This window comes from Pagrus major, chromosome 5 (assembly GCF_040436345.1).
Source record: "Pagrus major chromosome 5, Pma_NU_1.0".
Taxonomy (NCBI): domain Eukaryota; kingdom Metazoa; phylum Chordata; class Actinopteri; order Spariformes; family Sparidae; genus Pagrus; species Pagrus major.
Genome location: NC_133219.1, coordinates 30,732,532 through 30,756,216, shown reverse-complemented (window position 1 = coordinate 30,756,216; position 23,685 = coordinate 30,732,532). Strand labels below are relative to the sequence as shown.

Below are 23,685 nucleotides of genomic sequence, written 5' to 3'. Positions count from 1 at the left end.
ACCTACAAAATACGATGGATATCGCCTAATGTGCTCAGCATTTGTTTATTGCTATCTGACTGTTAGTCTTTAATGACTTTGAGGGGTTTAACAGACAATTTTGTTGCGGTTTGTAAGTGAATAATTGCGACATCTGACACCTGGCTGGACCGTGTGCCGAGTAAACTATCGCTGGAGCGAGATTGGACAACTATCCTGAACAAACTACAGGGGTGAGATCATCCAGAGCTAGTGATAATGTTGTGGCATGCTTTCTACCACTGGGTGACAGCAACAAGCTACAAACACAGAAGCTGAATGACAGGATGAAGGAGTGTGGTGGAGAAAGCCTTTGGTTCTTGTGTTACTGTCGTCCCGTGTAATACAAGCTGGCTAGTAGTGCCAACGGTACTAGCAACAGTAGAGAAATATCAGGTAATTTAACAAGCAAAAGCAACACCCTTTTATGTTTTCCTTTTATTTTCATTAGAGACATGAGTTGTACACATGAAAAAAGTAGTATTTATGTATAGACATATACACGTATATATGTCTATGGTGGCACCTACAGCTGTAATCACACTTGCTAACTAAAGTTATAGCATTAGCTGCATTAGCTTTAGCTGGGGACAGGATGCTAGTAGCTCTTGTAGCAGTGCATTTGCAGCAACAGAGGTTGATTCAGTTAAGTACTGCAAACAGAAGTATTTGTCTATAATAAGCAGAAGTAAGAGACGTAACAGAGGCAGGCGAAGCTGGGGTTTTTTTTTAACTGAGAAAAGTCCAGACCATCAGGGGCCACAAAAGTCCCTGGGTTTTGGTAATTAAATTATTCCATTATTATCTGATCCTTTGGACTTGTAGAGGTTACATGTGTCAACATGTATGTAGTTTTAATTGCTTGATTATTTTTGTTTATATTGGTCTTTGGAGTTAGAAAAGTGAGTAGGTTAATCGATTAGTTGATCAACAGAATTATAGTCATCTGTTTTTAATTTGTTAATTCATGTCTGAGCAAAAATGCCAAGCATTCACTATTTCCTGTCTCTCAGTTGTCTTATGTAAAAGTAAACTAATATAACGATTAGAGGAAGATTAATCAATAATGAAAGTAATTGTTAGTTTAAGCAGTAAATTAACTGCAACCAAATTAACAGAAAACAGTGTACAGTATACTATCTACTGCACTGTAGCACTGCCCCAGAAAACATGAACCCAACCAAGTACCATTTGCTGTAAGACTAGCTGTAGGAGCAGTGATAATGTTTGGTCTGTACTCTTTTTCAGAACCTGCAGTGACTGAAAAAGCCCAGCAGCCAAAGTGACTCATCCTGTTGTGCAGGAAGTTCAGGGTGCAGAGGGGAGATGCTGCTGATGCTGGTGTCCTTGCTGTGCTGTGTCCCTGCAGGCAAGGCCTGTCTGCAGTGTGACCGCAGAATCAGGCTCCTACATGAGGACTTTATCCTGTCCGCTCCCAGCATGGGCAGCCAGATTGATTTGAAAAAGATCTGTGACCATGCGTATGTGACCTACAAAGATACCAGCCGGGAACGAAAGGGAGTCATTGGTGAGATTAAGACCTGGTTTAGCTCAGTATGACATGGCATGAGTGTGGAGTTTATTGATAAGTCTGTTAACACTTCATATTATATGTACACATATTAAACATTAACTACTTGCTTAATAGCATGCATATTAGTAGAATATTGGCTCTTTAGTACTCATTGTAAAGCATTTATTATTGCCTTATTCTGCAGGACCCTATTCTATGACTATTAGGCCATTAACTAAGTGTTTTCCCTCAATGATGTTGAGCAAGTATTGTCCATATTATGTTCTTAATATGCACAATACTTAATAACGCAAAACTACAAGTGTTAATAGTGTCCAAATAACTATAAATTAAGTCTTTCAACTCAGAATGTGTTCCATAATCTTAAGTGAGGTCTAGCTCATTAATAAGTCTTCTATAATGACTAATGGAGTGCCAGTATGCTACTAATATGTGTGCTAATGAGTAACTAGTTATGGTTCATTTGTATACCCTAATATAAATTCTTACCATAATTCTCTCTGAAATGATATAAGGCCATTGAAGTTTTTATGATCTGGCAATTTAAGCTTTAACTCCTATGGCACTCAGTTCATTCAAAAAAAAAAAAAAATGTGTCTGCTTCCCATTGCTCAGATCCCACCACTCTGTACAGAGCCAGAACTGAGTACCAGAATGAATTCGACCGCTTCTTGGAAACCCGACATACTGGTGAGAAATAAAAATAAAAAATCAATTGTTCGCTTGTAAAATCATTGATTTTTTTTCCCCCATGTGATAATCATAACAAACTAAATGTCCAGCAGAATTTATTACAAAGCCTGCTCTGTTTTATGTAGGATCTGTCACATTTGAAGCCATCCAGATCATGGAGAAGGGCAGGAAGATCTTAGAGGAACACTTGAATACATTCATCCGTGATGGTAATTGGCATAAGTAACAGGGCAGGTTCTGCAAGGTATGGGGCAGGGCACTTCTGCATTTGAGATGAATTACTTTCAGATCATTTGTTTGTCTCTCCCACAGGACTGTGCCCTAACAAGTGCGGTAAGTTTGTTCTTTCTGATCATCCCCTCTGTGTCTGTGTAAATCCTTGTAGAAGCACAATGTGTACATACAACATATTCAGTACAAGGACACGTGTGTTTGCATGTGTGTGTGGTGTGTTTTTCAGGGATTTTGAAACGAAGAGTAATGGATTGCTTCTCTTGCCGCTACAAGATATACATCTGTCCCTCCCCCTCTGGCCAGCAGGATTGCGGTGGTATATTTTTTAAACGTTCCACTCTGTGTGTATGTGTGTGCATGTTGTTGGTGCGTGGGTTAGTGCTAGTCATACCTATGTACTGGGATGCACAGTTCTTCAGAGTACATGGACACATGCTGTCACGGGTGTGTAAATGTGTTCCTGAGCGTCGCTCTGCTGCTGCTGCCTGTCCATGTGCAGAGCTAATGAAAAAGATTATTCGAGTAATCCTGATGCAAATGAATGAAGCATCGCTCTATTTCTCTCCACTCCCTCTTTCCCCAGAGTATCCATTACTGGCTGAGGAGGGAGGCCAGGCCTTGTTAAACTGTTTCCTCCCATGGCATCGTCTTCTGTTGGGAAAAACAGAGTACCACTACTCCTGGGCCCCTGGTGTGCCAGGAGCTAAAAAGGTCTCCCTGGCATCACTTCTTCTTTATCAAACGATAACTCAAATAGATGCATTTTTAGCTTGAGCAGAAACTTGCTGATGCTTCCTGATCCCCATTTATTACTTTCTTTTCTCATTTAGCTGTACAGTATCATCATAAACATGCATATTTACAGCCTGCCAGCCTTTACACCCATTTTCTTACAACTATCACTTCCTGATTTGTGTGTGCAGCTCAACGAGAGTGACTTCAGAGCCTTGGTGGTGACAGATGACTCATCTGTGGTCTTAAATCAGCTTCACGTGGATGAACAAGGAACATATCGCTGCTCTCTGCAGAACCGAAATGGAACCGTCTTCTACGGAGCCACTTTCCTGCTCACTGGTAGAGTACAGCTCTTCGATGCTTCATCACGATAATTCAAGTCTGAAAGGGCAAAAATGCGACAACACGTCTATGGAAATTTAGCACTTTTGAACAGTTTCCACAGAAGAAAACAAACACACCAATCAACATTTGTCAACTCAAAAGAAATGAATAAAACACTGTAAGATGAGACAAATGTCCCAGTTTTAGGTGCCCTTGAGTCTTAAATGTTCAGGCCCAATGAGATATTTAAAGATATCCTGGAGGCCCCAAGCAAAATTACACACACAGCAATTAATTTTCAAAGAGTTGACACGAGATAACAAAAGTAAACTGCAAACACTTCAGTTTTGTAAGGCTTATAATTCGTTACTGTGTATGTGAGTGTCTGTGATTGTGGTTGGTGTCTGTGGGGTGGATGCAGGGTGTGTCAATCTCTTTAAATTGGTGGATGGTTTCTCTCTCCTCTTATGTCTCTGTATGGGCTGTCTTGTATTGTATCAACATACTTGAAAGTCATGAAACTTTGTATAAAAGTGGTGGAAATATACATAGTACATATTTTATGGCTCGCTTGAAATGTGCTGTACTATACTATAAATATATAGAGTAAAGAAAATTGCCTTACGAAATTGTCCTAGCCAGAGGATACATAAAAACGACTTTGAAAAAGTAGTTTCATTACCATCACCAGTGCGTAATAACCTGTGAAATTAACAAAATAAATCTTAAAAATGAACATCCCTAAGAGAAAACATTTTGTAAAGGGAGACAGTGGCTTACGCTGTGTCTGTTAAGAGGTGGGTGTCTGGCAAAATCGTGTGAAAACCCCCGCTCATACTCCATCTAGGGCAAAAAACTGAAAGGTGTAAAGTCTTGTCTCGTATTTTCCTCTACACAAATATTACTCTACGCCTCTATTAAAGCATCGCTTGGTTATTTTCATGCTCCACCTCCACAGTTGCCCCCCTGCCTGACCAAACTCAACGACCTGTCATCACTCTGCCTCCCCCTCATGGAGAAGACCAATCACCTTTTCAACCCACTGAGGGCCTGCTGGTGCCAGTCATAGCCATGGTTACTGCTCTGAGCCTGGCAGCGAGTGTGGGCATCACAGCTGTCCTGGGGTGAGCGACCGTAAGTGGGTGGAGGAGGGGATAAAGAGAAGGGGCGAGAGGTTAGCACGAAGGGTGGAGGTGAGAGAGGTAAAACGGAACAGTCTGAGAGCATGACAAACTGAATGATGATAGATGAAGGAAGTGGTCATGTAGTTGCGCAGTTTGAGGATCTAATTATGTTTTATGAGGCTTTGGTTTATGTTATATGAAGCTACAGTATGTTTATAAATAGGTTCATTGTTTACAATTGAACCAATGACACCATTGAGCTATTTTCTCTGAAAGTATCGTCACTTCTTCCAGGAAGTGATGTCAGTTACCTCAGAACAAAAACTAACAGGTGTTAACATAAAAGACACACAATGGGCAGGTTTTTCTGTTGTATTTGCAGTGATGTGTTTATGTTTAGTTTGGATTACTGTGTTTGTGATCTCTATAGACTGGTGATTAATCAGAGGAGAGCCGCAAAGCAGCTGAGCTGAAGAAGGACGGGGGGAAAAGCCAAACAAAACACAGTGTGATGAAGATAAATACACATTTTAACAATGAGGCTGTCCCCATTCAGGTTGGACATTTCTCTCAGTGGCTTAATAAGTTTCCCAGCACAAACTGCCAAGTCATGTCTAGAAAAAGTGAGAAAACATGACAGCTACATACAGGTCGTCTAGATGTTTTTTGATGAATGTTTATCTTAAACGTCGAAATAAAACTCAGGGATTGTCAGTGTGAATCATAGTGAATCAAACACTAAAATCTCACTCATAAAACAGAAAGTTTGTGGTAAAATAAAACCACACACACCCTCTTAAACACACATAAAAAATCCCCCAGAAACCACTCAACTTTCCGTAACATTAGGCTTCAGCTCGCCAGCTCACATCAATGATCTGATTCCAGCAGGGGCACGTTCCCCCTGAATGGAGCGATGGCGTTGCCACGTGGGCGTTTAAGAGAGGAATCAAGGATGAGGTAAATCTCCCAGATTACAGTGTTTTTCAGAGATTAATGACCCCGGCCATCCAATTAATCCTGGATAATCCCCTGTGGGAGGAGGGGGGGAGGTGTGGAGGGGTATAAGCTAGCAGCAGATGTTTTCATCAGGGTTTCTTCTAATGTTTATTTACCCATATAGTCATTCAGAGAGACTGAGGGCAAACTTTTCCAATACTGTGAATGGTTGTTTCATTCTGAAGTCACCTTGTTCTTGCAAGACCATCACCAGACTCTGTCCACCCACAGTCTGCCATACTGTGCTTCTGATTCAAAAACAGTCACCTCACGTCTTTCATGATCTCCACTACCTCCTCGTCAACAACGCACGTCATGTTTTTGCTCACTGTTGTCTCTTTTCAACTTTGATGATCTATGCCTCATCACAGAGCTCACTGTTGATGTAAAAGCCTAATTCCGGCAATAGGACGGTAAAATTCGTCATCATTATCTTCAGCAACAACAATTTCACACCCTTCTCTCAGCATTGTGTCAGGGCAGATGTATTCTTGGCTGAATATTTGCCAACCATGACACTGATTAGCTTACATGGGAAAGATAATGAAACATCTGAAGCAAATGAAAATGAAACCAGGTGATTGATTATTTATGAGTCACCACATCCAGGAAATAAGTAACCAAGTCACCTCAGAAGTCATTAATCATTGCTCAGGTTTTTCAGGGTAATTCCTGACAAACTTTTTGAATCACGTGCAGTGAGTTTGGGTTATGAACTCAGACGAATGTAGCAAATGTTGTAATCATACAGTACAAGAGCATGGGGGCCTGCATGGTTGGTGACAGGATGTATGTGCGGTGATGTTTCCTGTCGGGCTGCTGAGATGGGGGCGAAACATTCTAAGGCACCCACCATAGACACGTCATGATCCTCCAACTCAACAGACCTCATCGCTTCACTCACTGTGGCTTTATATGTGTGTGTTCAAGCCCAAAGTGCAGGTTGAGGCTACAGTAAATGCATGCTCAGCGGCTCCACTGACAGCCATGATGAACTGCGTGCCAAAAAAGTGTATGGTTGTGTTTGTGTGTGTGTGTACTGCTGTGGATTGAAATTGCAGCCTCAGCAGGGAGAGAGCATGACAGAATGGGAGTGCTGCTGTGGGACCAAGGAGGGGGAGAAGGGAAGTGGGAACATGAAGAAAGTGGATTCAGAGGTTTGAGTGGGAGACGTGTGTGGGAGAGCAGAGTGATTTGAATGTGGGTTATGAGGAAATGAAGACGTCAGATTACACCTTGTGATATAAACAATCCCACACAGCACAGAAAGTATATTTTTCTAACAGGGTGATGAGTGTCCTTTAACCAGGGGTGGAAGGACGTCTACAATATCCTACTCAATAAGAATTACTGGTGTTTGGCTTAAACATTACTCATGTAGAGTTGAGACAACTTGTAATGACAACTACCTATATGAAAAACACAGAACATTACTCATGCGATGTCCCGAAAGCCCCTAAAACTTGTTAAATCGGAGTTATTGCTCTATAACTAAATATTCACAACTGAATCAGTTCAGGGAAAACGTACTTAGTTATTGTAGCCATCAGGAATGTGTGACTAAGGTTTGATCACATTTGACTGTCACTCACAACTGTCATTACATAATTTTGTTTTAAATATTGCTCAATCCTGACTGGAGTTTGGTAGAATGTGACATCACCTTTTTCCCAGTTAAAGTCTGCCTAACTTCAACAGAATTTCAATAAAGAAAGTAGGTTTTTCGGGTCCTTCAAAGCGGCTCTATGTCACAATTTGTAGCAATTTACATGTATTTATCTCTTCTTTATCGGCCATATGTGAGCGGATTGTTACATGACCTGAAAAATGAGACCTTCCCTGTCTCTCCCGGTTGCCCATACAACCCTGTGGACGATTCGTTTAAGTTGTTTAACCTGCTGGACGGTGGATTTCTTTGTGAAGGACTCAAGTCAGATTTTCCGCCACAGTCCAAAGGGTGTGACTTTATGCAGTTCTCAAATGTTTCATCTCAGTGACCCTGAGCAACAGTAGCTAACATAAACTAACAACTGGCTTCCAGCACAACACAGAAGTAAGACAGAGCCCCTTTAAGGTCACCAAGAAACAACAATATTAAGGGTAAAATAATGGTCTTCAGAGTTTATTGGAAAGCATTTGACCAAATTTCCTTGAACTAAAATGGAATATCTTCCTGAACTGAATTTCTGGCTTCAGATCAGTAATCTGTTTAAAGATACTATAAGTCTGGTAATAACCTATATTTCTCTCATTGTCAACAATCCCACAAAATTACCAAAACTAACAATAAGTAGATCCCACTGTCAAGTATTGTATGTGTGTAGCTATTACCCCTCTATGCCAGTGACCACAGTGTGATGAACAAAGGCACTGTAGTTTATTTTGAGACCATCCCACGTACCCACTATTGCACCAAACCCACAGATGAGGAAATCACTTCCCCTTAAAAACATCATTTATTTATGGCCTGTTTTGAAATATTGAGATCTTCAGTGGTCTAAAAGAACACACTGTTGGTTTTTCATGAGACTTGTTGACAGTAAAATGTGTCATACGTGACTGAAACAGGCCTGAATCTTGAGAAAAATGAGCGGAAACGGTAGCTGTAACAGTGCATTTGATAGAATTAGTGCATCATCCAGCTGTTTGCTTTTTACAGTGTGATAAGAAAGATACAGATGCTTTAGTTTTCTCAGCAGAGCAGACTGAAGCGATTCAAGCTTGTTCTGGCATTTTTATCACTGCAGACTTGAGGGGAAGTATTACTCTTGTTTGTGATCTGCATGGGGCAAGAAAACAGTGGCAGCGATGCAGTGGCCCAGAGAGGGCTCAGGTTTAATCTAACCCAAATAACAGCCAGCCCTCACTGTTTCCTCTGAGGGCTGCTGTTTCAGGGCAGAGGAGGGAGGGGGGGATGGGTTTTAACTCTCGGCATCACGTCATTCAACACAAAAACACGGGATAACCCCAAACCACCACGTGCGCGGTAGGAAAATCAGGTTTGACGTCAGTGTCCATATGAGGAGTGCCGGGCAGGCCAAATATGGTCGTTCCGCCTCTGACGTCGATCCTTCTGTGGAACACAGGGCGGGGCCACGGCGACCCCGCCCCTCTCCCAGCTGTTATCAATGAACAAGTGAAACTGTGATTCTGAAGCAGATTTTGACAGACCTGACGGACTATTCAACAAGTACTCATCTAGTGCTCTCAGATACACTCACGCTAGATTTAAAACCATCTCCAAAAGTACTTTTTTAACCTTTGTGTTAAAAATTCTTACAAAAAAAACACTAAAACCGGATTTATTTTTGTGTTTTTTGATATTTTTCGTTGTTAGGCGGAAAATTATTTATTACTTTACAAATTAGATACACTTTCTCAGCCATGACTTCAAGCAGTGAGCCCTTGGAAATAACTGGCAATGAGCTGGTTCACATCCTCAGCACGCCCCGGGACCAGTACACCTCCGCCGGCTGTGTGGTGCTGGACTGCAGGCCCTTCCTCGACTTTTCGTTTGCGCACATTTGCGAGTCCAGAAACGTCTACTGGAACTCGATGCTGCGTCGCAGATCCAAGAGCTCGGTGGTGGCTCTGGAGTGGCTCATCCCGGACAAGTCGCTCCTGGCCCGGCTGAGGCGCGGGGAGTTCTCCCCGGTGGTGGTGGTGGATGAGAGAAGCCGCTCCGTGGCCGAGCTGAAGGCAGAGAGCGTGGTCCAGATGCTGCTCAGCGCCCTGCAAAACGAAGTGCAGACGCAGATCTGCTTCCTACAAGGTAATATGACGTTCTCAATCTATTTTTACGCACCAAAATGTTATTTCAGGCCTTTAAAAATGACTTTGTAAAGTTTTTGGTTTTGTAAGAAAAAAATATAAATAAATGTGTACATTGAGTTTACTAATATATTTTTAATTATTGTTGGTGAGTGTATAAATGTCCATAATCAAACCTAAAGGATAAACCAACAGTTAAACTTGTAGCTTGATATAAAAAACTATATACAGGCGTCTTGTTCATGTTTACCACATCATTATCATTGCGTCACACATAACACATTTTTAAGGAGGACTTTGGTGAAAGCTTGGGGCTTAGCTAATGCTGTGTGACCTCCATTTAGGTGGATTTGAGGGATTTTCGGAGGCCTATCCAGATCTCTGTTACAACTCTGCCAGTAATCACATCCCTACAGTGGAACCAGAGCCAACAGTGACGGGTCGGACGACACCAGCATATGATCAGGTAAGATAAAATTCATTTTATAAGCGCTAGTAGACAAGTATGTAGCATAAAACCAAACTGCATAGTGATTCTTCTTGATTTTAAACATGGACTCTTGATTTTTGTGAATTGCAGGACGGCCCCGTGGAGCTGCTGCCCTTCCTGTTTTTGGGCAGTGCCATCCACTCCTCCCGCAGAGAGACCCTCGCAGCAGCGGGCATCACAGCTGTGCTCAACGTTTCCTCCACATGCCCCAACTTCTATGAAGGGGAGTTTGAGTACCTGCGGCTCACTGTGGAGGACAGTCTAGCGGCTGACATCAGAGCCTGCTTCTCCACTGCCATCAACTTCATCGGTGAGTTTCTCGTCTAAAGATCCAGAACTCAGTCTGTGTTTACTTCTTTTATCCTCAGTGTTGTAATGAACTTAGTCGACCCACCAAACACAGTGAATTTGTATTTTCCTTTACACTTTTGATGAAATGTTAAATATCCCAACAATTTCTCTAAGCAGCTTGTGTACCATAATCCATTTTGTAGCCCAGACTTATGGATCAACAGTGTAATTGACTGATTACAAAACCGCTGGATTATGCTGCACAAGCTGCAGAAGAGAAATGTATTAACTTTCTTTTTCTTTTGCTTGTTTTTGACCCCTTTAACTTGTAAAAGAACTAAGTTTTGTTGAATTTCCATTAGCACGGTGAACAATGGCACATTTATTCTTCCTTCGCTCGACCAGTTTAAAGCTCTCTCTCTGTAATTTCTTCTCGTAAAACCCTCACTGTTGACAATGAAACTGATGTGAAATGGAGCACAATAACCTGAACTCTCTTCCTCTTTCCGTCTTGTCTTTTCCGCTCCGCCTACAGACTCAGTGAAGCAGAGTGGAGGTCGGGTGCTGGTGCATTGCCAGGCAGGTATCTCCCGCTCCGCCACCATCTGTCTGGCCTACCTCATGCACACGCAGCGCGTCAAGCTAGATGAGGCCTTCGACTTTGTGAAGCAGCGGCGTCGTGTCATCTCCCCCAACCTGGCCTTCATGGGACAGCTGCTGCAGTTTGAGACTGACGTTCTCTGTCAGGGATGAAGAGCCAGGCGCAGTCAGACTGTGCTTGTTTTGATTAATTCCCCTGCCTCTTGTTGGCGTTGTGGTGGACTCAGAGCATTATCAGGACTCATGTACTCTTTGTCCTGTTGAAACTGGTACATTTCAGAAGTGTTTACTTTGTGCTTGTGCTGCTGGCATCACATATCTGGTGGATGAGTTATTTTCAGGAGAAACTGACAAATGGCATCCCGGTACAGCAACCAGCCGTTGGCAGTATAAACTCCACTGTTCTCACCACATCATGAACAATTATGATTCTGAGCCAGCAAGTCAGAGCAGCTATGAGGTAATTTCCCTGACGCTTTCTACCGGAGGGGAATCCTGCCTGCTTGTCTGGTTTTTGTGTGTGTTTGTGTTTGACTTGCGTGCCTGATCTTTTGTAAAGACCGTCTTATTTTCATACTGAAAGTCATTCCTTCACTGTGACGTGACAACACTGTGTTAACTACTTAAGGCAATACTGGATGAATCTAAAGTTTTATTGTCTAATTTATAAGAAAGCACTGGCAGCAATTGGTGTCTAATTATTCTGTATCCTGAGAGATGTTCCACTTTGTACAGTCGAACTGGAAGAAGCTGTTTTTATTGTGTAAATAGAGTTTTTATTTTTATTTATTATTTCAATTTTTGTTATGACAGTGTTCACGTTATTACTGACTCTTACTGCACTTTATACTTACAAGGTTTGGCTGATTCCTGCTGTTTTCCACTAAAATAAAAACCTGCTGGAGAGCACACTGACCCTGTTTGCTCTTTATAATGTCCTCATTTCACACACACACGCATTTCACTTCTTATTTCCTATAAGATGCACTCCACTGGCTCTCAAGACCGACACACTAATCTCAGACCAGTCACCTCTGAGGGTGCTGCAGTCTTTTCTCAGAACGCATTACAAATGCATAAGTTCGTACACTGACCTTGCTGCACTTGTTTCGCTCTTGCTAAACCAGAAGGTATTAAAACCTGCATTGCTGAGCATTTTGGAGGATTATCCACAGAGAATGGGCTGTACAGTATGAAGTCCTTTTGACCTCATCAACAGCTGACATAAATTTCACATGCATTTACTCGGCCTGCTAAAACAAGTTATGACATCTGTCACAAGGATTTTATTTTTAAAGTGTAACTTTTGGGTTACATTTCTCCTGAACTGTATACTTAACCTCATCTGACCATTGGCCATTTTAAAAGTTAATGCAGCCTTTCATATCTTTAATAAGACATAAGGGTACAAATTTAGAGGGCGAGAGCAGTTTTGACTTCCTGTTTTATTATTTAGACCTCTCACTAAAATGATATAAGAAGACACTGTAGTGCGGATACAGTATTTATATTTTCTTTAAAATCTCATTTCTACCTATTTTTTCTACACACTGACTTGGGTTCCCCAACCTGCAAGTTACACTTTATCAATGAAAGTACATTTGCAATAGAGCAGAAAGCTGTGAAGGGCATTTGTTGCTTCAGTGTTTTATTGTTTGAGCAAATGTCAGTTCTCATTTTGCTGGATTCTACTTTAAGTATTATTACATCCACACTGATCTACGTTCAGACATGTCAACACCCGTCTGTCAGATGAACCATAGGTCACAAGAATATCAGAGGCAGTTAATTTACCTAATTTTATCAAGAGTAAAGGTCTCTTTCCCACATATTCCCTGTAAAATCCACAGTGAGTAACTTTAATTTGATCTGTGGACGGTTATAATAATGTCTGGTATTCATAAGCAAATTGCCGCTAACTCTTGATTGCTTTAAAGACCAGCTACCACCCCGTGATGACAGTTATGCCACCCACACACTGTTTCGGCCATACCTAAAATAATCCACTTCCCCTCACTCGCCAGTATCCATTGCTCAACACGCATGAAAGCGTAACTGCTACGCTTGACTTCTTCCTTCCATTAGCTGCAGTTTTCCAGAGGGCAGAGAAATGCACCTTGGACTTTGCAGGTTTTGATTAAGACTGAGAGTTCAACTCAAACTCAGAAAAATAACAGTAGCTCTGGTTTGTGTTCATTTAGACTTAATCAGTCACTTTCAGTTTATATTATTTGAAGTACATGCATACATCTAATACATTTAATGGATATTTCCATCACATTTTCCACAGCAGGTTGTAGCCCTTCATCTGTTAAGGTCAAAGTTTTTTGCTCAGTGAAGTAAAGGCTTGATCCACACTGTCATTCATTGATTTATGTAAACCAAAATATGCTGTAAAAGAGTAAAGAGTGAATCCAGCCCAGTATGGCCTGTGACCCCTTTAGAAATTATTTGGGGCCCGTTGTCATATTTCACATATCTTTGAGTTGTCAGTAGTTCCATCAAAGTTACATCTCCCCTTAGATGGTGACATTTAGATAAATGTTTGAGGCCAGAAGATGTCAAAATGTCCAATTTCTACACACTGTTGCTGCCCTGAAGGACCTGATAATTTATATATATACTTTACTTAACCAGGAAGTCACATTGTGATCAAGATCTCATTTACAAGTGAGGCCTGAGTAGAGAACAAAGTCAAAATCAAACAGAATAAAATAAAATGAGAATGGAAGTGATAATGACAAAGAAATGTAGCAATCAAATAGGAGAAGATTTTAATATACCGTCATATAGACAGCAGCATGACAAAATGCACTCTAAAATATCCTTGAAGGTATACAATGGAATAAAGATACAACAATCTTCTAAAAAAGTAAGTTTAAACTAAATAAGACAACAGCTTGACCATACAAATAGATGCAGGTATTAAAAATTAGAACCATGTGATGTAAAATGGTCAATGAAATCAACAATCAATGAAATCTCTAACCAAATTCTTTAATCCCAGTACTGCAAATAGTTTCAAAAAGTCAGCCAAGTCACTAGCAGCTGATTTGGAGCTCAGTTTATGGTGAGACAGTGCTCTCTAGTGACAACTTTTGAAATGACCGGACATTCAGATGATTCAGAAGTTTCCAGCAGATGACGCCAGCAGACTGTTTATTGACACTGGCAGCCTTTTTATTACCAAGATAACACACCGAAGCCCCATGCACCACACACACACACACACACACACACACACACACACACACACACACGGTTTTCCTATTTGTACTCTTCCCTAATACCTGATTGTTCATTAAAACATTTAAATGACTTTTGGTGTCATTTCACTTGATCATTTATTTATCTTTGTGAGCAGACTGTTCCGCCTCCCTTTCATTTGAAAGTCTCTCTCATCTCGTCTGTTGAATGCAGTTCCCTCTCAGTCAGTCAGGCTCCTTAATGAAAGCAGACTCAGGCTGTTAGTCACGCTCCGTGTCCAGATTAAACTAGTGCCATGATCAATCATAATGCATTACGGTGTGGCAATACCTCTCAATGTTGTGTGAGTGTGTTCGTGCATGTGCCTGTACTGTATGTATTAAAAGAAGCGCATGGGAGATGAGGGATTTGCACGTTGATCACACCTCTGCTCGATGTGTTGATTTACAGTATTTTCTATAAGCAGCTGAAGACTGTGGCACTCCAGCAAGAAATCCCTGTCGGAAGAAACTGCTAATAGATAATATGAGCAATATGTGTGATATTGTTAGCTGGAGAATTGCAATGTGATAATATAACACACACGCACTGGCCTGCAGGCACACACACAAGCAGCAGTTGTCATCATTACAAATGCAGACGGGGAAATTACTGTATAACCATCTGGGAGAGCTCCCTGTGATTGATTGCGGGTTACACACACGCACACACGCTTGCTATGCTATACTGTACTTCTGAGGACCTTCATTAATGCATTAATGGTGGAAGGGGTTGCAAGAATATGAACAGATGTGAAATAATAATAATTTTCTCTGCTATATATTTTTTTCTCACTTCTTGTTTGTCTTTGTTTTTTATTGTGTAACACTGAGTACTTTTACTTCTCTAGGCCTCTAAAAACCATCCGAATAACCAGCCAGAGAAGAGAAAACCCCTATTTGGTTGAACTTCTTGCAACTCAGCCATGCAACCTGTTGCAAGTAGACAGTCATTGTTTGTAAAGGGTCACAAGCCACTCTTAAAAAAAACACATATTTTGCTCATTTTCAGGTTCATAATTTTATTTCGGGTGACTACATCCTCCAATGCTCAAAAAACACTGCAGCACTGTATTCCACCTCTGTCTGAAACACTTTGTTCTAGCTCCTGTCTCTTTATCAAAGGCAGGACTACTGACGAGGCGTTTCAGGAGCAGTGTTTTCTGTGGGAGAGAGGAGCTTCTGTTTGTTCGAACTTTGACCTTTTTTAACCTTCAAGATCTTTTACATGCACAAGAATATACAAAAAAACTGAGGGAAATGAAAAAACAAATGAAAAAGCTTAATAGTATAAAGGCATACATAAAGATTCTCTATTCCTTCTTCCTCATTAAAAATTCCAGACGGTTGGAAATAAAAAAACTTTTCATTTCACAAGTTTAACTGCTGGACACAAGATGTCTCTGCTGTGAAGTCCATTCTCAGTGTATGTGCACTGGAGGTTTCAAGTTTCTTCATCACACTCGTGTCTGCTGAATATTGGATCAGGTATTCTTCCTAAGTATTTGTGATGTCACAAATCATGCTCCAAGGCCCGCCTCTTAAAATCTGATTTTCAGTGAGCATGGAGAAAATCTAACAGCCTTCCGGTGTCAAACTCTGCCCGTACATTATTCTGCACCGTGAAACTCAAACATTCAACTGTAGGAAGAAGAAGAAAAAACACATATTCACCAAATGGCGACTTTAATAAACGTCACAACTTAATGCCCAACTCCACCTTGAATCTAGAATCAAATTGGCCTCACTCTCCGTTTATGAAATTCAAAGTCCTCACAAAGGCAGAGGTACGAGAGCACACACACACACAAACAGAAAACGGGAGGACAATAACTCAAAAAAGGTCTAAATTGAAAGCATCCAAAGGGCTGCCACTGGGCTCAAATTGATTTGGACTTGAACCATAACGTGGACGGACTCCCTCACAACGCTGCACTATGCTGACCTGCAGTTATCTGGAACTCATTTGGCAAACCGTCTTTAAAGCAAAGTTTTCTTCACTTCTTCTTAGTTGTCTTAAATCTTACTCTGACAGGGGAGACTTCAGGAATCGTTATGAATTAAAGAGGCACTCACTTTTCTTTCCAGACTAGGTGCAAACTTTTCCCGTGTGGATGTCAAGCCAGAATCACCGTGACCACTGAGCGTGATCCATGACAGGATAATTTCCTCCAGGCCAGTGTACTACTGCGTGTACGTGTACACGTTTGTATACCACACGCTCTTATACAACACGCACTTCAGAAGTGATGTACTGAGCACTGAACGCTGTTTGCTTCTCAGTCTCCATAACCTTGGCATCAGTGACACACCCCTCTCCCCCAGAATGCATTTTCAGCGCGTTACTAAGCACGGTTCGCCCATGGAAACAGAGACACTTGATTGGAGTGCTCTCTCCCACTAAAAGCTTTATTCTCTTTCCCTTTATATTCAGAATGTGTAGCGTGGAGAGAAAAATGTACAACCATTATTGGCTGCTGGCTTCAGGTCACACTACCACACAGCGCGCCTTCCAATTGTAATTCCGCGGGCGGCTAACTGGGCTTGTCTCTCATTAAAGCAGCGATGTGTGGGGACGGGGACGCACTACAAAAACAAGTAAACAGGACCTCCCACCCACACGCCATTCATAAGATTGTGTGTGTGCATGTGTAGGCTGGTGGATATGTATGTGTGCTGTGTGAGTTTATATCACAGGGGCCACCTACGTGTCTCCAAACACCACAGGATAAACTCAGTAAAACAACCAGCGTGACGTAGGTTTCGCTCGATAATTGAACAATCGGGCACTTGATCTCAGGTAGAGGGAAACAAATGATGAGGGACGCCGGCGCTTCTTGAGGGAGGAAGTGTTGCAGGGCGCATAATGCAGGGGGATTTAGATGGAAGTCAAGTGATGATGTAAATGTATGAGCACAGGAAGCAGGGGCCTTAGACTCCTGCTCTTCAACGCGCAGAGGTGGAAGGTAACACAATGCATTTACCCAGTCAGTTATGAGCTGAGCATAAATTTACTGGACCACATTTCATAAGGAAACAACTCACTTTTACCGCAACATTTATGTGATGGTTGTAATCGCCCGTCTCTGCGCAGAACAGGGTTTTATATGCAAAATCTGTAGCCTCGTAAAATAAATGATTCACTGTTCGAGCTATAGAGCACCTGTAATTTAATGCGTCAATAATCTATCCCTCTCAAGATGATCTTTTCATTCAAATGATGGCTTTCATTTCAGAAGAATATCCCAAAATGTTGTACTTTTTTTTTTTCTTTTTTTTTTTTGGTACAGGAAGATTTGAACTATTTCTCATCACTGAGAATGACATGTTCTAACAAATTGTATTGAGGACAAATCTCAACCTTGCCTCAGAAATGTAGGTGTATTTCAGCCGTGACAGCCTCCAACATTGGTCTTGTAAGCAGGTGGGAATGTCAGTGCCCTTGAGTAACTTGCTCCACCTGGCTGCTACAGTGCAGGGAAAACTGGTGGGAAAACAAAGTCTAAAGATGAAGACATCACGCAAGGTTTTGTAAATTGAAAAGCATTGATCAGCCATATGTGCTCTGCCACATATTGCAGGAAGTGATCATCATCATCGTGACTGAGTAGCTCTGAAAAGTGCACACATCCCTGCAATGAAGCTAATGTTTTCTGTAAGCAGATGGCACCAGCTCTGCTCTCTCCTGTTCTCAGCTGGACAACTCCGCGTCAATTGACCGAAGCGGTGCCACCCAACAAGCCATTTCTAATAGAACTGCGTTGGTTGGTGGATTCAGTGCGAGAGAGAGAGAGACAGGGGAAGAGGGAGGGAGGGGGCTACAGGGATATAGAAAGTAAGGATCCCATTACGCCCACAGCTCCACAGTGACATCACCGGGTCTAAAAAGAAGCGCAAGAGGGAGATGGGAGGCACCCCACTTATTAGATTTCGTCGGAAGGTCCTGTTCACAAGTGGAGATGCTGCTGCGCCTCTGTGAGGCAACCTGTGATGTGCGCCGGCGAAGCGGCTGAATCATGGCATCCCGGTGAACTTCCGAGGAGACAGAACCTCAAAGGACAGAGAAACAACTCCTGAGACGCAAAAACTGAAGCTGCTCTGCGGGGACCATTTCACTACTGAAGGAACAGCGCGTTTTCACTACATATCGTGCTTCATGCGCAGCCGGAGAGCTTGAGGTTAACTTATAGTTTTCTTTTTTTTTTTTGACTGGAAACGCTGTCATTAATCAGGCAATCCTTTGCATGGAAACATTTGTATATTTCATTCGTAAATATGAACTTTATTTTACTTTATCTAAACCATTCTGTGTTGGATATTCAGGTTAGACTGCGTGCGTCTCCAAACGAGGACGCACGGAGAGCGCACCAGTGTCGAGGTTATTCACTCTAATCCGATCTCTTCTATTCGATGCCGCCTCGCTGTAGACGACCATAGATTAGATTATTTTAAATTAAATCTTCCTCTCTTTTAGACAGTAATTAATCCTCTGAGAAAAAAGGATCAAACTCTGTGCGCTGGGGAACATAGAGTTCTTCGGGCTGTTTTGTTAGTCTGCAAAGGTTGGTGCACAGCAGCCGCTAAAAAACACTTTTTACTTTTGTTTTGGGTGGGTAATCTGTTCTACAAAGTCTTCTTTTTTAATTGAAAAGCACTGATCCGTGTCTTGACGCAATGTCCAGGACTCCTTTGTGCTTTTGTGCTTAAAATGGACTTGGCAGAGTTGCCGTGGAGGATGCAAGGGAGCTAACATTTGGAAACAACACAGAGACGAAACGAAAACAAGTGAGGTAAATATTATACAAACGATAATTTATTATCTCATTATGATTATATTTTTTAATGTTAAAACAGTATTTTATTATGCGCAATGTTAGATAACCTTATGAGACTCTTATTAAAATCGTGAAACTAATTCTAGAAGCAAAATGTATTCAGTGACCCATCTTATTTTTCATCTATTTAGACTCCTGGAAAAGTAATCCCACCATGGCCTTGGTTCCGGACAGCGGCTGCTCCATGGAGCTGAACGGCTGGAACAGCAGTGTGAGCGGCGCAGGAGCCTCCGTGCCCTGCAACCAGAGCATCATCAAGCTCGCCCCGTACTCCCCCGAAGCCACGGCGGCCTTCGCCACCGCCATCACCCTGATGGTCGTCTTCACCATCGTGGGGAACATCATGGTCATCATCGCCGTCCTGACCAGCCGGTCACTCAGTGGTCCGCAGAATCTCTTCTTGGTGTCACTGGCAGCTGCAGACATTTTAGTGGCCACGCTCATCATCCCCTTCTCTCTGGCCAATGAACTGCTCGGTTACTGGTACTTTAAGTCTCTGTGGTGTGAGATCTACCTGGCGCTGGATGTGCTCTTCTGCACCTCCTCCATCGTGCACCTGTGCGCCATCTCTCTGGACCGCTACCTGTCGATTTCCAGGGTGACTTATGGGCGTCAGCGGACTCCCCAACGCATCAAAGCAGCTATTGTGGTGGTGTGGCTCATCTCTGCCATCATCTCCTTCCCTCCCCTGCTCTCACTGAACAAGAGCGATGCAGGGGACCAGGCGAATGATAGAGGACCTCAGTGCCAGCTGAATGATGAGCGCTGGTACATCCTTTACTCCACCATCGGCTCTTTCTTTGCTCCATGCCTCATCATGTTCCTGGTCTACATTAGAATCTACCAAATTGCCAAGCAGAGAACACGTTGCCCGCCAGGAGAGCCCAGGAAGGATGGGGTCGGCTGTGCTACACCCAGTCAGCCAGCGAGACATGTACAAGCCAACGGGAAGGATGATGAAGACAGCACACCCCCCTCATCAGCCAAAACCTCCAAAGCCAGACCCCCCACCCTCGCCATTACCCCCTCTCCTTCCCCAGGAGAGTCCCAAAACTCCCAGAATCCCACCTCCAATAATCTCCTGCAACCTCCATCCTCCTCTCCAGCCATGACCCCTGTCACAGCCTCCCTCGAGACTTCTCCCCATGGCCCCTCAACCCCCTCCTCTGTGCCTCCGCCTGCCCCGGCCAAGACTAAAGAGGAGAAGAAGAAGAAGAAGGGCAAGCTGCTACGAGGAAAAAAAGCTGACAATAACAATGGTGACAGCTCAAGCACAGAGAGCGATATGGAGCACAGCCACGGAGGCCGAGGCAGCACCAGCATGCCAGGGTCCCCTGCAGGAGGTGGGGTCCACTCCCCAGCCTCAGTCAAGCGCTACCGGGACATGATCGCTTCTTCAAAGGGTTCTCGGCTGGTGCCAGGGAGGAAGTCGAAAACAGATAACAACCCCGGAGCGGCGAGGCGTAAAGCGATGGTCAACAGAGAGAAGCGTTTCACTTTTGTCCTGGCTGTGGTCATCGGCGTCTTCATGGTGTGTTGGTTCCCTTTCTTCTTCTCCTACTCACTGCAGGCTGTGTGCCCAGAAACATGTGCCATCCCTGATCCACTCTTTACCTTTTTTTTCTGGATCGGTTACTGCAACTCCTCACTCAACCCAGTCATATACACCATCTTCAACAAAGACTTCAGAAAGGCCTTCAAAAAGATTCTGTGCAAAGGCACCAAGGGTAGTTTCTTTTAGCATACAGATTCTATCAATAGGAAATGGACACAAAAGATGGCTATTTCTGAGGCAAAGAGAAAATATAATCATTTCCATTTTTCAGAACACTCAAAGGGCTGTTTTAAATACGTGTTAAACTGTGTAAATTCCCAGCATAAAAAAATCATAACTGAGAGCTGCTCTTTTATAGCCACAGTGTGCGCAAACAGGCCACTTGGACTGTGAAATCCTAGTTTGCAGCTGATACTCACAGAAATTCTTACAGGGTGTGGCGTGAAAACAGGACATGGAATAGAGGCAGACGCTAAACAGCTTAGCACTGATAAGATTTTAGGTTTTAAATTTTTATCTCCAGATCACATCGAATAATGGATGATGCTGAGACAGTGTGGCGCAGAGTCAGAGAAGAAATGTACACACACTCAACCCCTAAAACTGACAGAAGGTCTTGAATAAAGCAGGAAAACTGAACATGAAGAAATAATCTATGATGTGTAACATATAAGGTTTAGTAGTTATTAAAGACTCCAGGACGAATGGGGGAAATAAACAGGTAGAGAGAAGGAAAAGTGGCCTTAGATTGCTGTGAGCCTGGGGCCATTCATTTATCAATACAGAGCACAAGGAGCACACACGGTTAGTGGTGGTTTCTTACGTCTGCAGTCTTAATTTGCCCAGCTGCGGGGCAAACATGTGTTCTTTGATTTTTATCTAAAAGCGCAACAACAAGAGAAGGATTCTGACAATCTGAAATGTGATAGCACAGACAAGGGCGCCCTTTCAAAACCGAACTCGTGGACTTTTATGTGGAAAGCCCTCATGTCAGACACCTTGCTCTCGGCTCAGTGTGGGTTATAATGGACACTCAGGTTGTTTGTAATGACACTCTTGGCTTTCACCTTTCATGAAATACAGAATAAGCTCAAGTGTGGTAGATTTTGGATCACATGTGTGTTATTGAGATGTAAAAAAAAGACAGTGTGAGCCCCCCCCCCCTCCCTCCTTCTCCTCTTTCTCTGCTTTTTCACACCAATGGACTGCACTGAGCTACCCCTCTAATGAACTGCCTCAGTGTTTGGACACTTGAGCAACAATCAGAACTGTTTTTAACCTCTGGAAAGTGCTTCAGAGGGTATCTCGTGGGAGGTGTACGTGTTGAAGACTGATAAAAAACTAGATTCTTACTATTTATCATGTGAACATCACTTTGCAGAAACCCTGCAGCAGCAGTATGTACATGAACAATGAACAATGCAATGTTAATCCTGACAACCAACTCTTCACCAACGCCTCTGGCCCGTCATCATCTGCGGCGGACCTCTACGTGGCACTTTGGTTTGTCACCAAGAGGCAGAGGCTCTTGTCAGTTTCCTCAACAACAACAACAACAAAACAAATAAACACAAAACAAAAATGTGTCTGTTACTGTGAACAGCACACAGGCTTATTGACTCCATGGGACAAGGGCTGTCAGCAGCAACACTTCAATTTACTAATTGTCTAATTCTGCTGACCTGTGTGAGTGTGTGTGTATGTGTGTGCGAGTGTTGACCTTTATTTTTCTGTAGAAAGTGTCAGTGCCTGCTCTGGCTGCTATGTGCTACAGATCTACTGTAATATTGATACGAACAGAGACCAGACTTCCTGGTGCAGGCATCACTCTGCTGTCTGTCATGTGAATGTTTCTACTTGATGGAAAGTAATATATACATAAATTGCTATATTGAGAAAGTCTTATTGAACTGAAAGTCTAGTGTTTTTCAGCAATGTTGAGTACATGGCTTTTTAGTGAGCACCCTCAAGGGACCAAAGAGCCTTATAGGACACCAGCCTGACTCAGTGATATCTGGCTCTGTGTTGCTTTAATGAAGATTGATGATTGAGAACACTGTATTATTTATTTCAAACTATTTTGTGTATTCTGTCTGTTACCTATTTATTGTTCAGTTACTGTGCTTTTATTCTGAAAGTCAAGCAAAGTGGGACTGATCAAAGAGCAAGAACACTGTACAGATTTTTAATATCTTGAATAAGAGCAACATGGACTCATGCCGAGATTGAGCTATATTTGAGCTTGGGGGATGTATTTGTGTTGGAGGAACATGAACTTTGAGTTATGTGCATAATGCAGAACCTACAATGCAACATTTGTTATCACTGTTTCATGTAGTCAATCAGAGATACAAGCACATTAATGGATGTAGAATTCATCGAGTACGCTGCAACAGGAAAAACTCTCTTCAGCAGTCAAACTTTTCCTGAAAAAGTAATCGATCATGAAAATGTCAATAGCACCCAAAGCCAGTTTCAGATGGATGACTTGCAGGCTTGGTGCAGGACGTTAAAGGCTACGATCCATACCACATGCAGCTGCTTGGAGAATCAAATAACACAACAAAAACATAAATGGCTGAGAGTAAGAGTTCCGTGCACTCCTACAACTGCTCCCAATCCTCATCTGATTTTTTTTTTCTCAAGAAAAACAAACAGCTAGAGCAACGTAATTATAACAGAAATAGCCACAGAGGATGTGGATTCATGTCTGTTTCCAATAAATATGAGTTGCAATGCTGCTCAAATCCCCCAACCATAGCTTTATGTGGTGAGACTGCTGCTTTGTTTTATTTTTAAAAAGTATGAATCGTGGCTTATAGGTGACAGATGCAAAATCTGCCTCTCGATCACCATCTTTCCCCCTGAAACAGCCTGTATTGTTTCTTCTCCTGCCGCGTTTGGACCAAACTGCATGGTCTGAGCTTTACAATCTTCTATCCCCCATCTGTCATCATCTCTCTCCAGTTTTCGGAAATAAAGCTACTTGAAAAAGCATGAGTAATTTCCTGGTTTGTTGTGTTTCATATATTTCCACATGATACAACATTAGGGATGAGGGAGAAAAGATCATTTCCGGGGAGACAACTGCCAATATTTCACAAATATGAGAGTTTCAACAGAATGATGTTTCATACATTTTGGAACATGAGTGCAATCTGAAGCAATTTCCAGCCATTATGAAATAACCCTGAAGGGCAGCACAACTTCAGGAAATAGTCCATAACATTGTGGGCT

At 42.4% G+C, this 23,685-nt stretch overlaps 3 protein-coding genes across 3 annotated transcripts; all 3 read left to right on the top strand.

The window, feature by feature from the left end:
• The first annotated feature begins 1,344 nt into the window (after positions 1-1,344).
• Positions 1,345-5,219, top strand: LOC140995519 (izumo sperm-egg fusion protein 1). The gene is made up of 9 exons (XM_073465523.1): positions 1,345-1,546; positions 2,168-2,242; positions 2,371-2,454; positions 2,558-2,578; positions 2,706-2,795; positions 3,063-3,190; positions 3,403-3,553; positions 4,497-4,662; positions 5,093-5,219. The coding sequence occupies exons 1-9, from the start codon at positions 1,345-1,347 to the stop codon at positions 5,133-5,135; spliced, it is 960 nt and encodes a 319-aa protein (XP_073321624.1). The 3' UTR covers positions 5,136-5,219.
• A 3,589-nt stretch (positions 5,220-8,808) lies between these two features.
• On the top strand, positions 8,809-11,728 carry dusp2 (dual specificity phosphatase 2). The gene is made up of 4 exons (XM_073466453.1): positions 8,809-9,433; positions 9,777-9,898; positions 10,013-10,232; positions 10,749-11,728. The coding sequence occupies exons 1-4, from the start codon at positions 9,046-9,048 to the stop codon at positions 10,964-10,966; spliced, it is 948 nt and encodes a 315-aa protein (XP_073322554.1). The 5' UTR covers positions 8,809-9,045; the 3' UTR covers positions 10,967-11,728.
• A 6,281-nt stretch (positions 11,729-18,009) lies between these two features.
• adra2b (adrenoceptor alpha 2B) lies at positions 18,010-23,445 on the top strand. Its single transcript, XM_073467052.1, has 3 exons — positions 18,010-18,620; positions 18,741-18,848; positions 19,025-23,445. Exon 3 carries the CDS (start codon positions 19,048-19,050, stop codon positions 20,632-20,634), a length of 1,587 nt encoding a protein of 528 aa, XP_073323153.1. The 5' UTR covers positions 18,010-18,620; positions 18,741-18,848; positions 19,025-19,047; the 3' UTR covers positions 20,635-23,445.
• Positions 23,446-23,685: the final 240 nt, after the last annotated feature.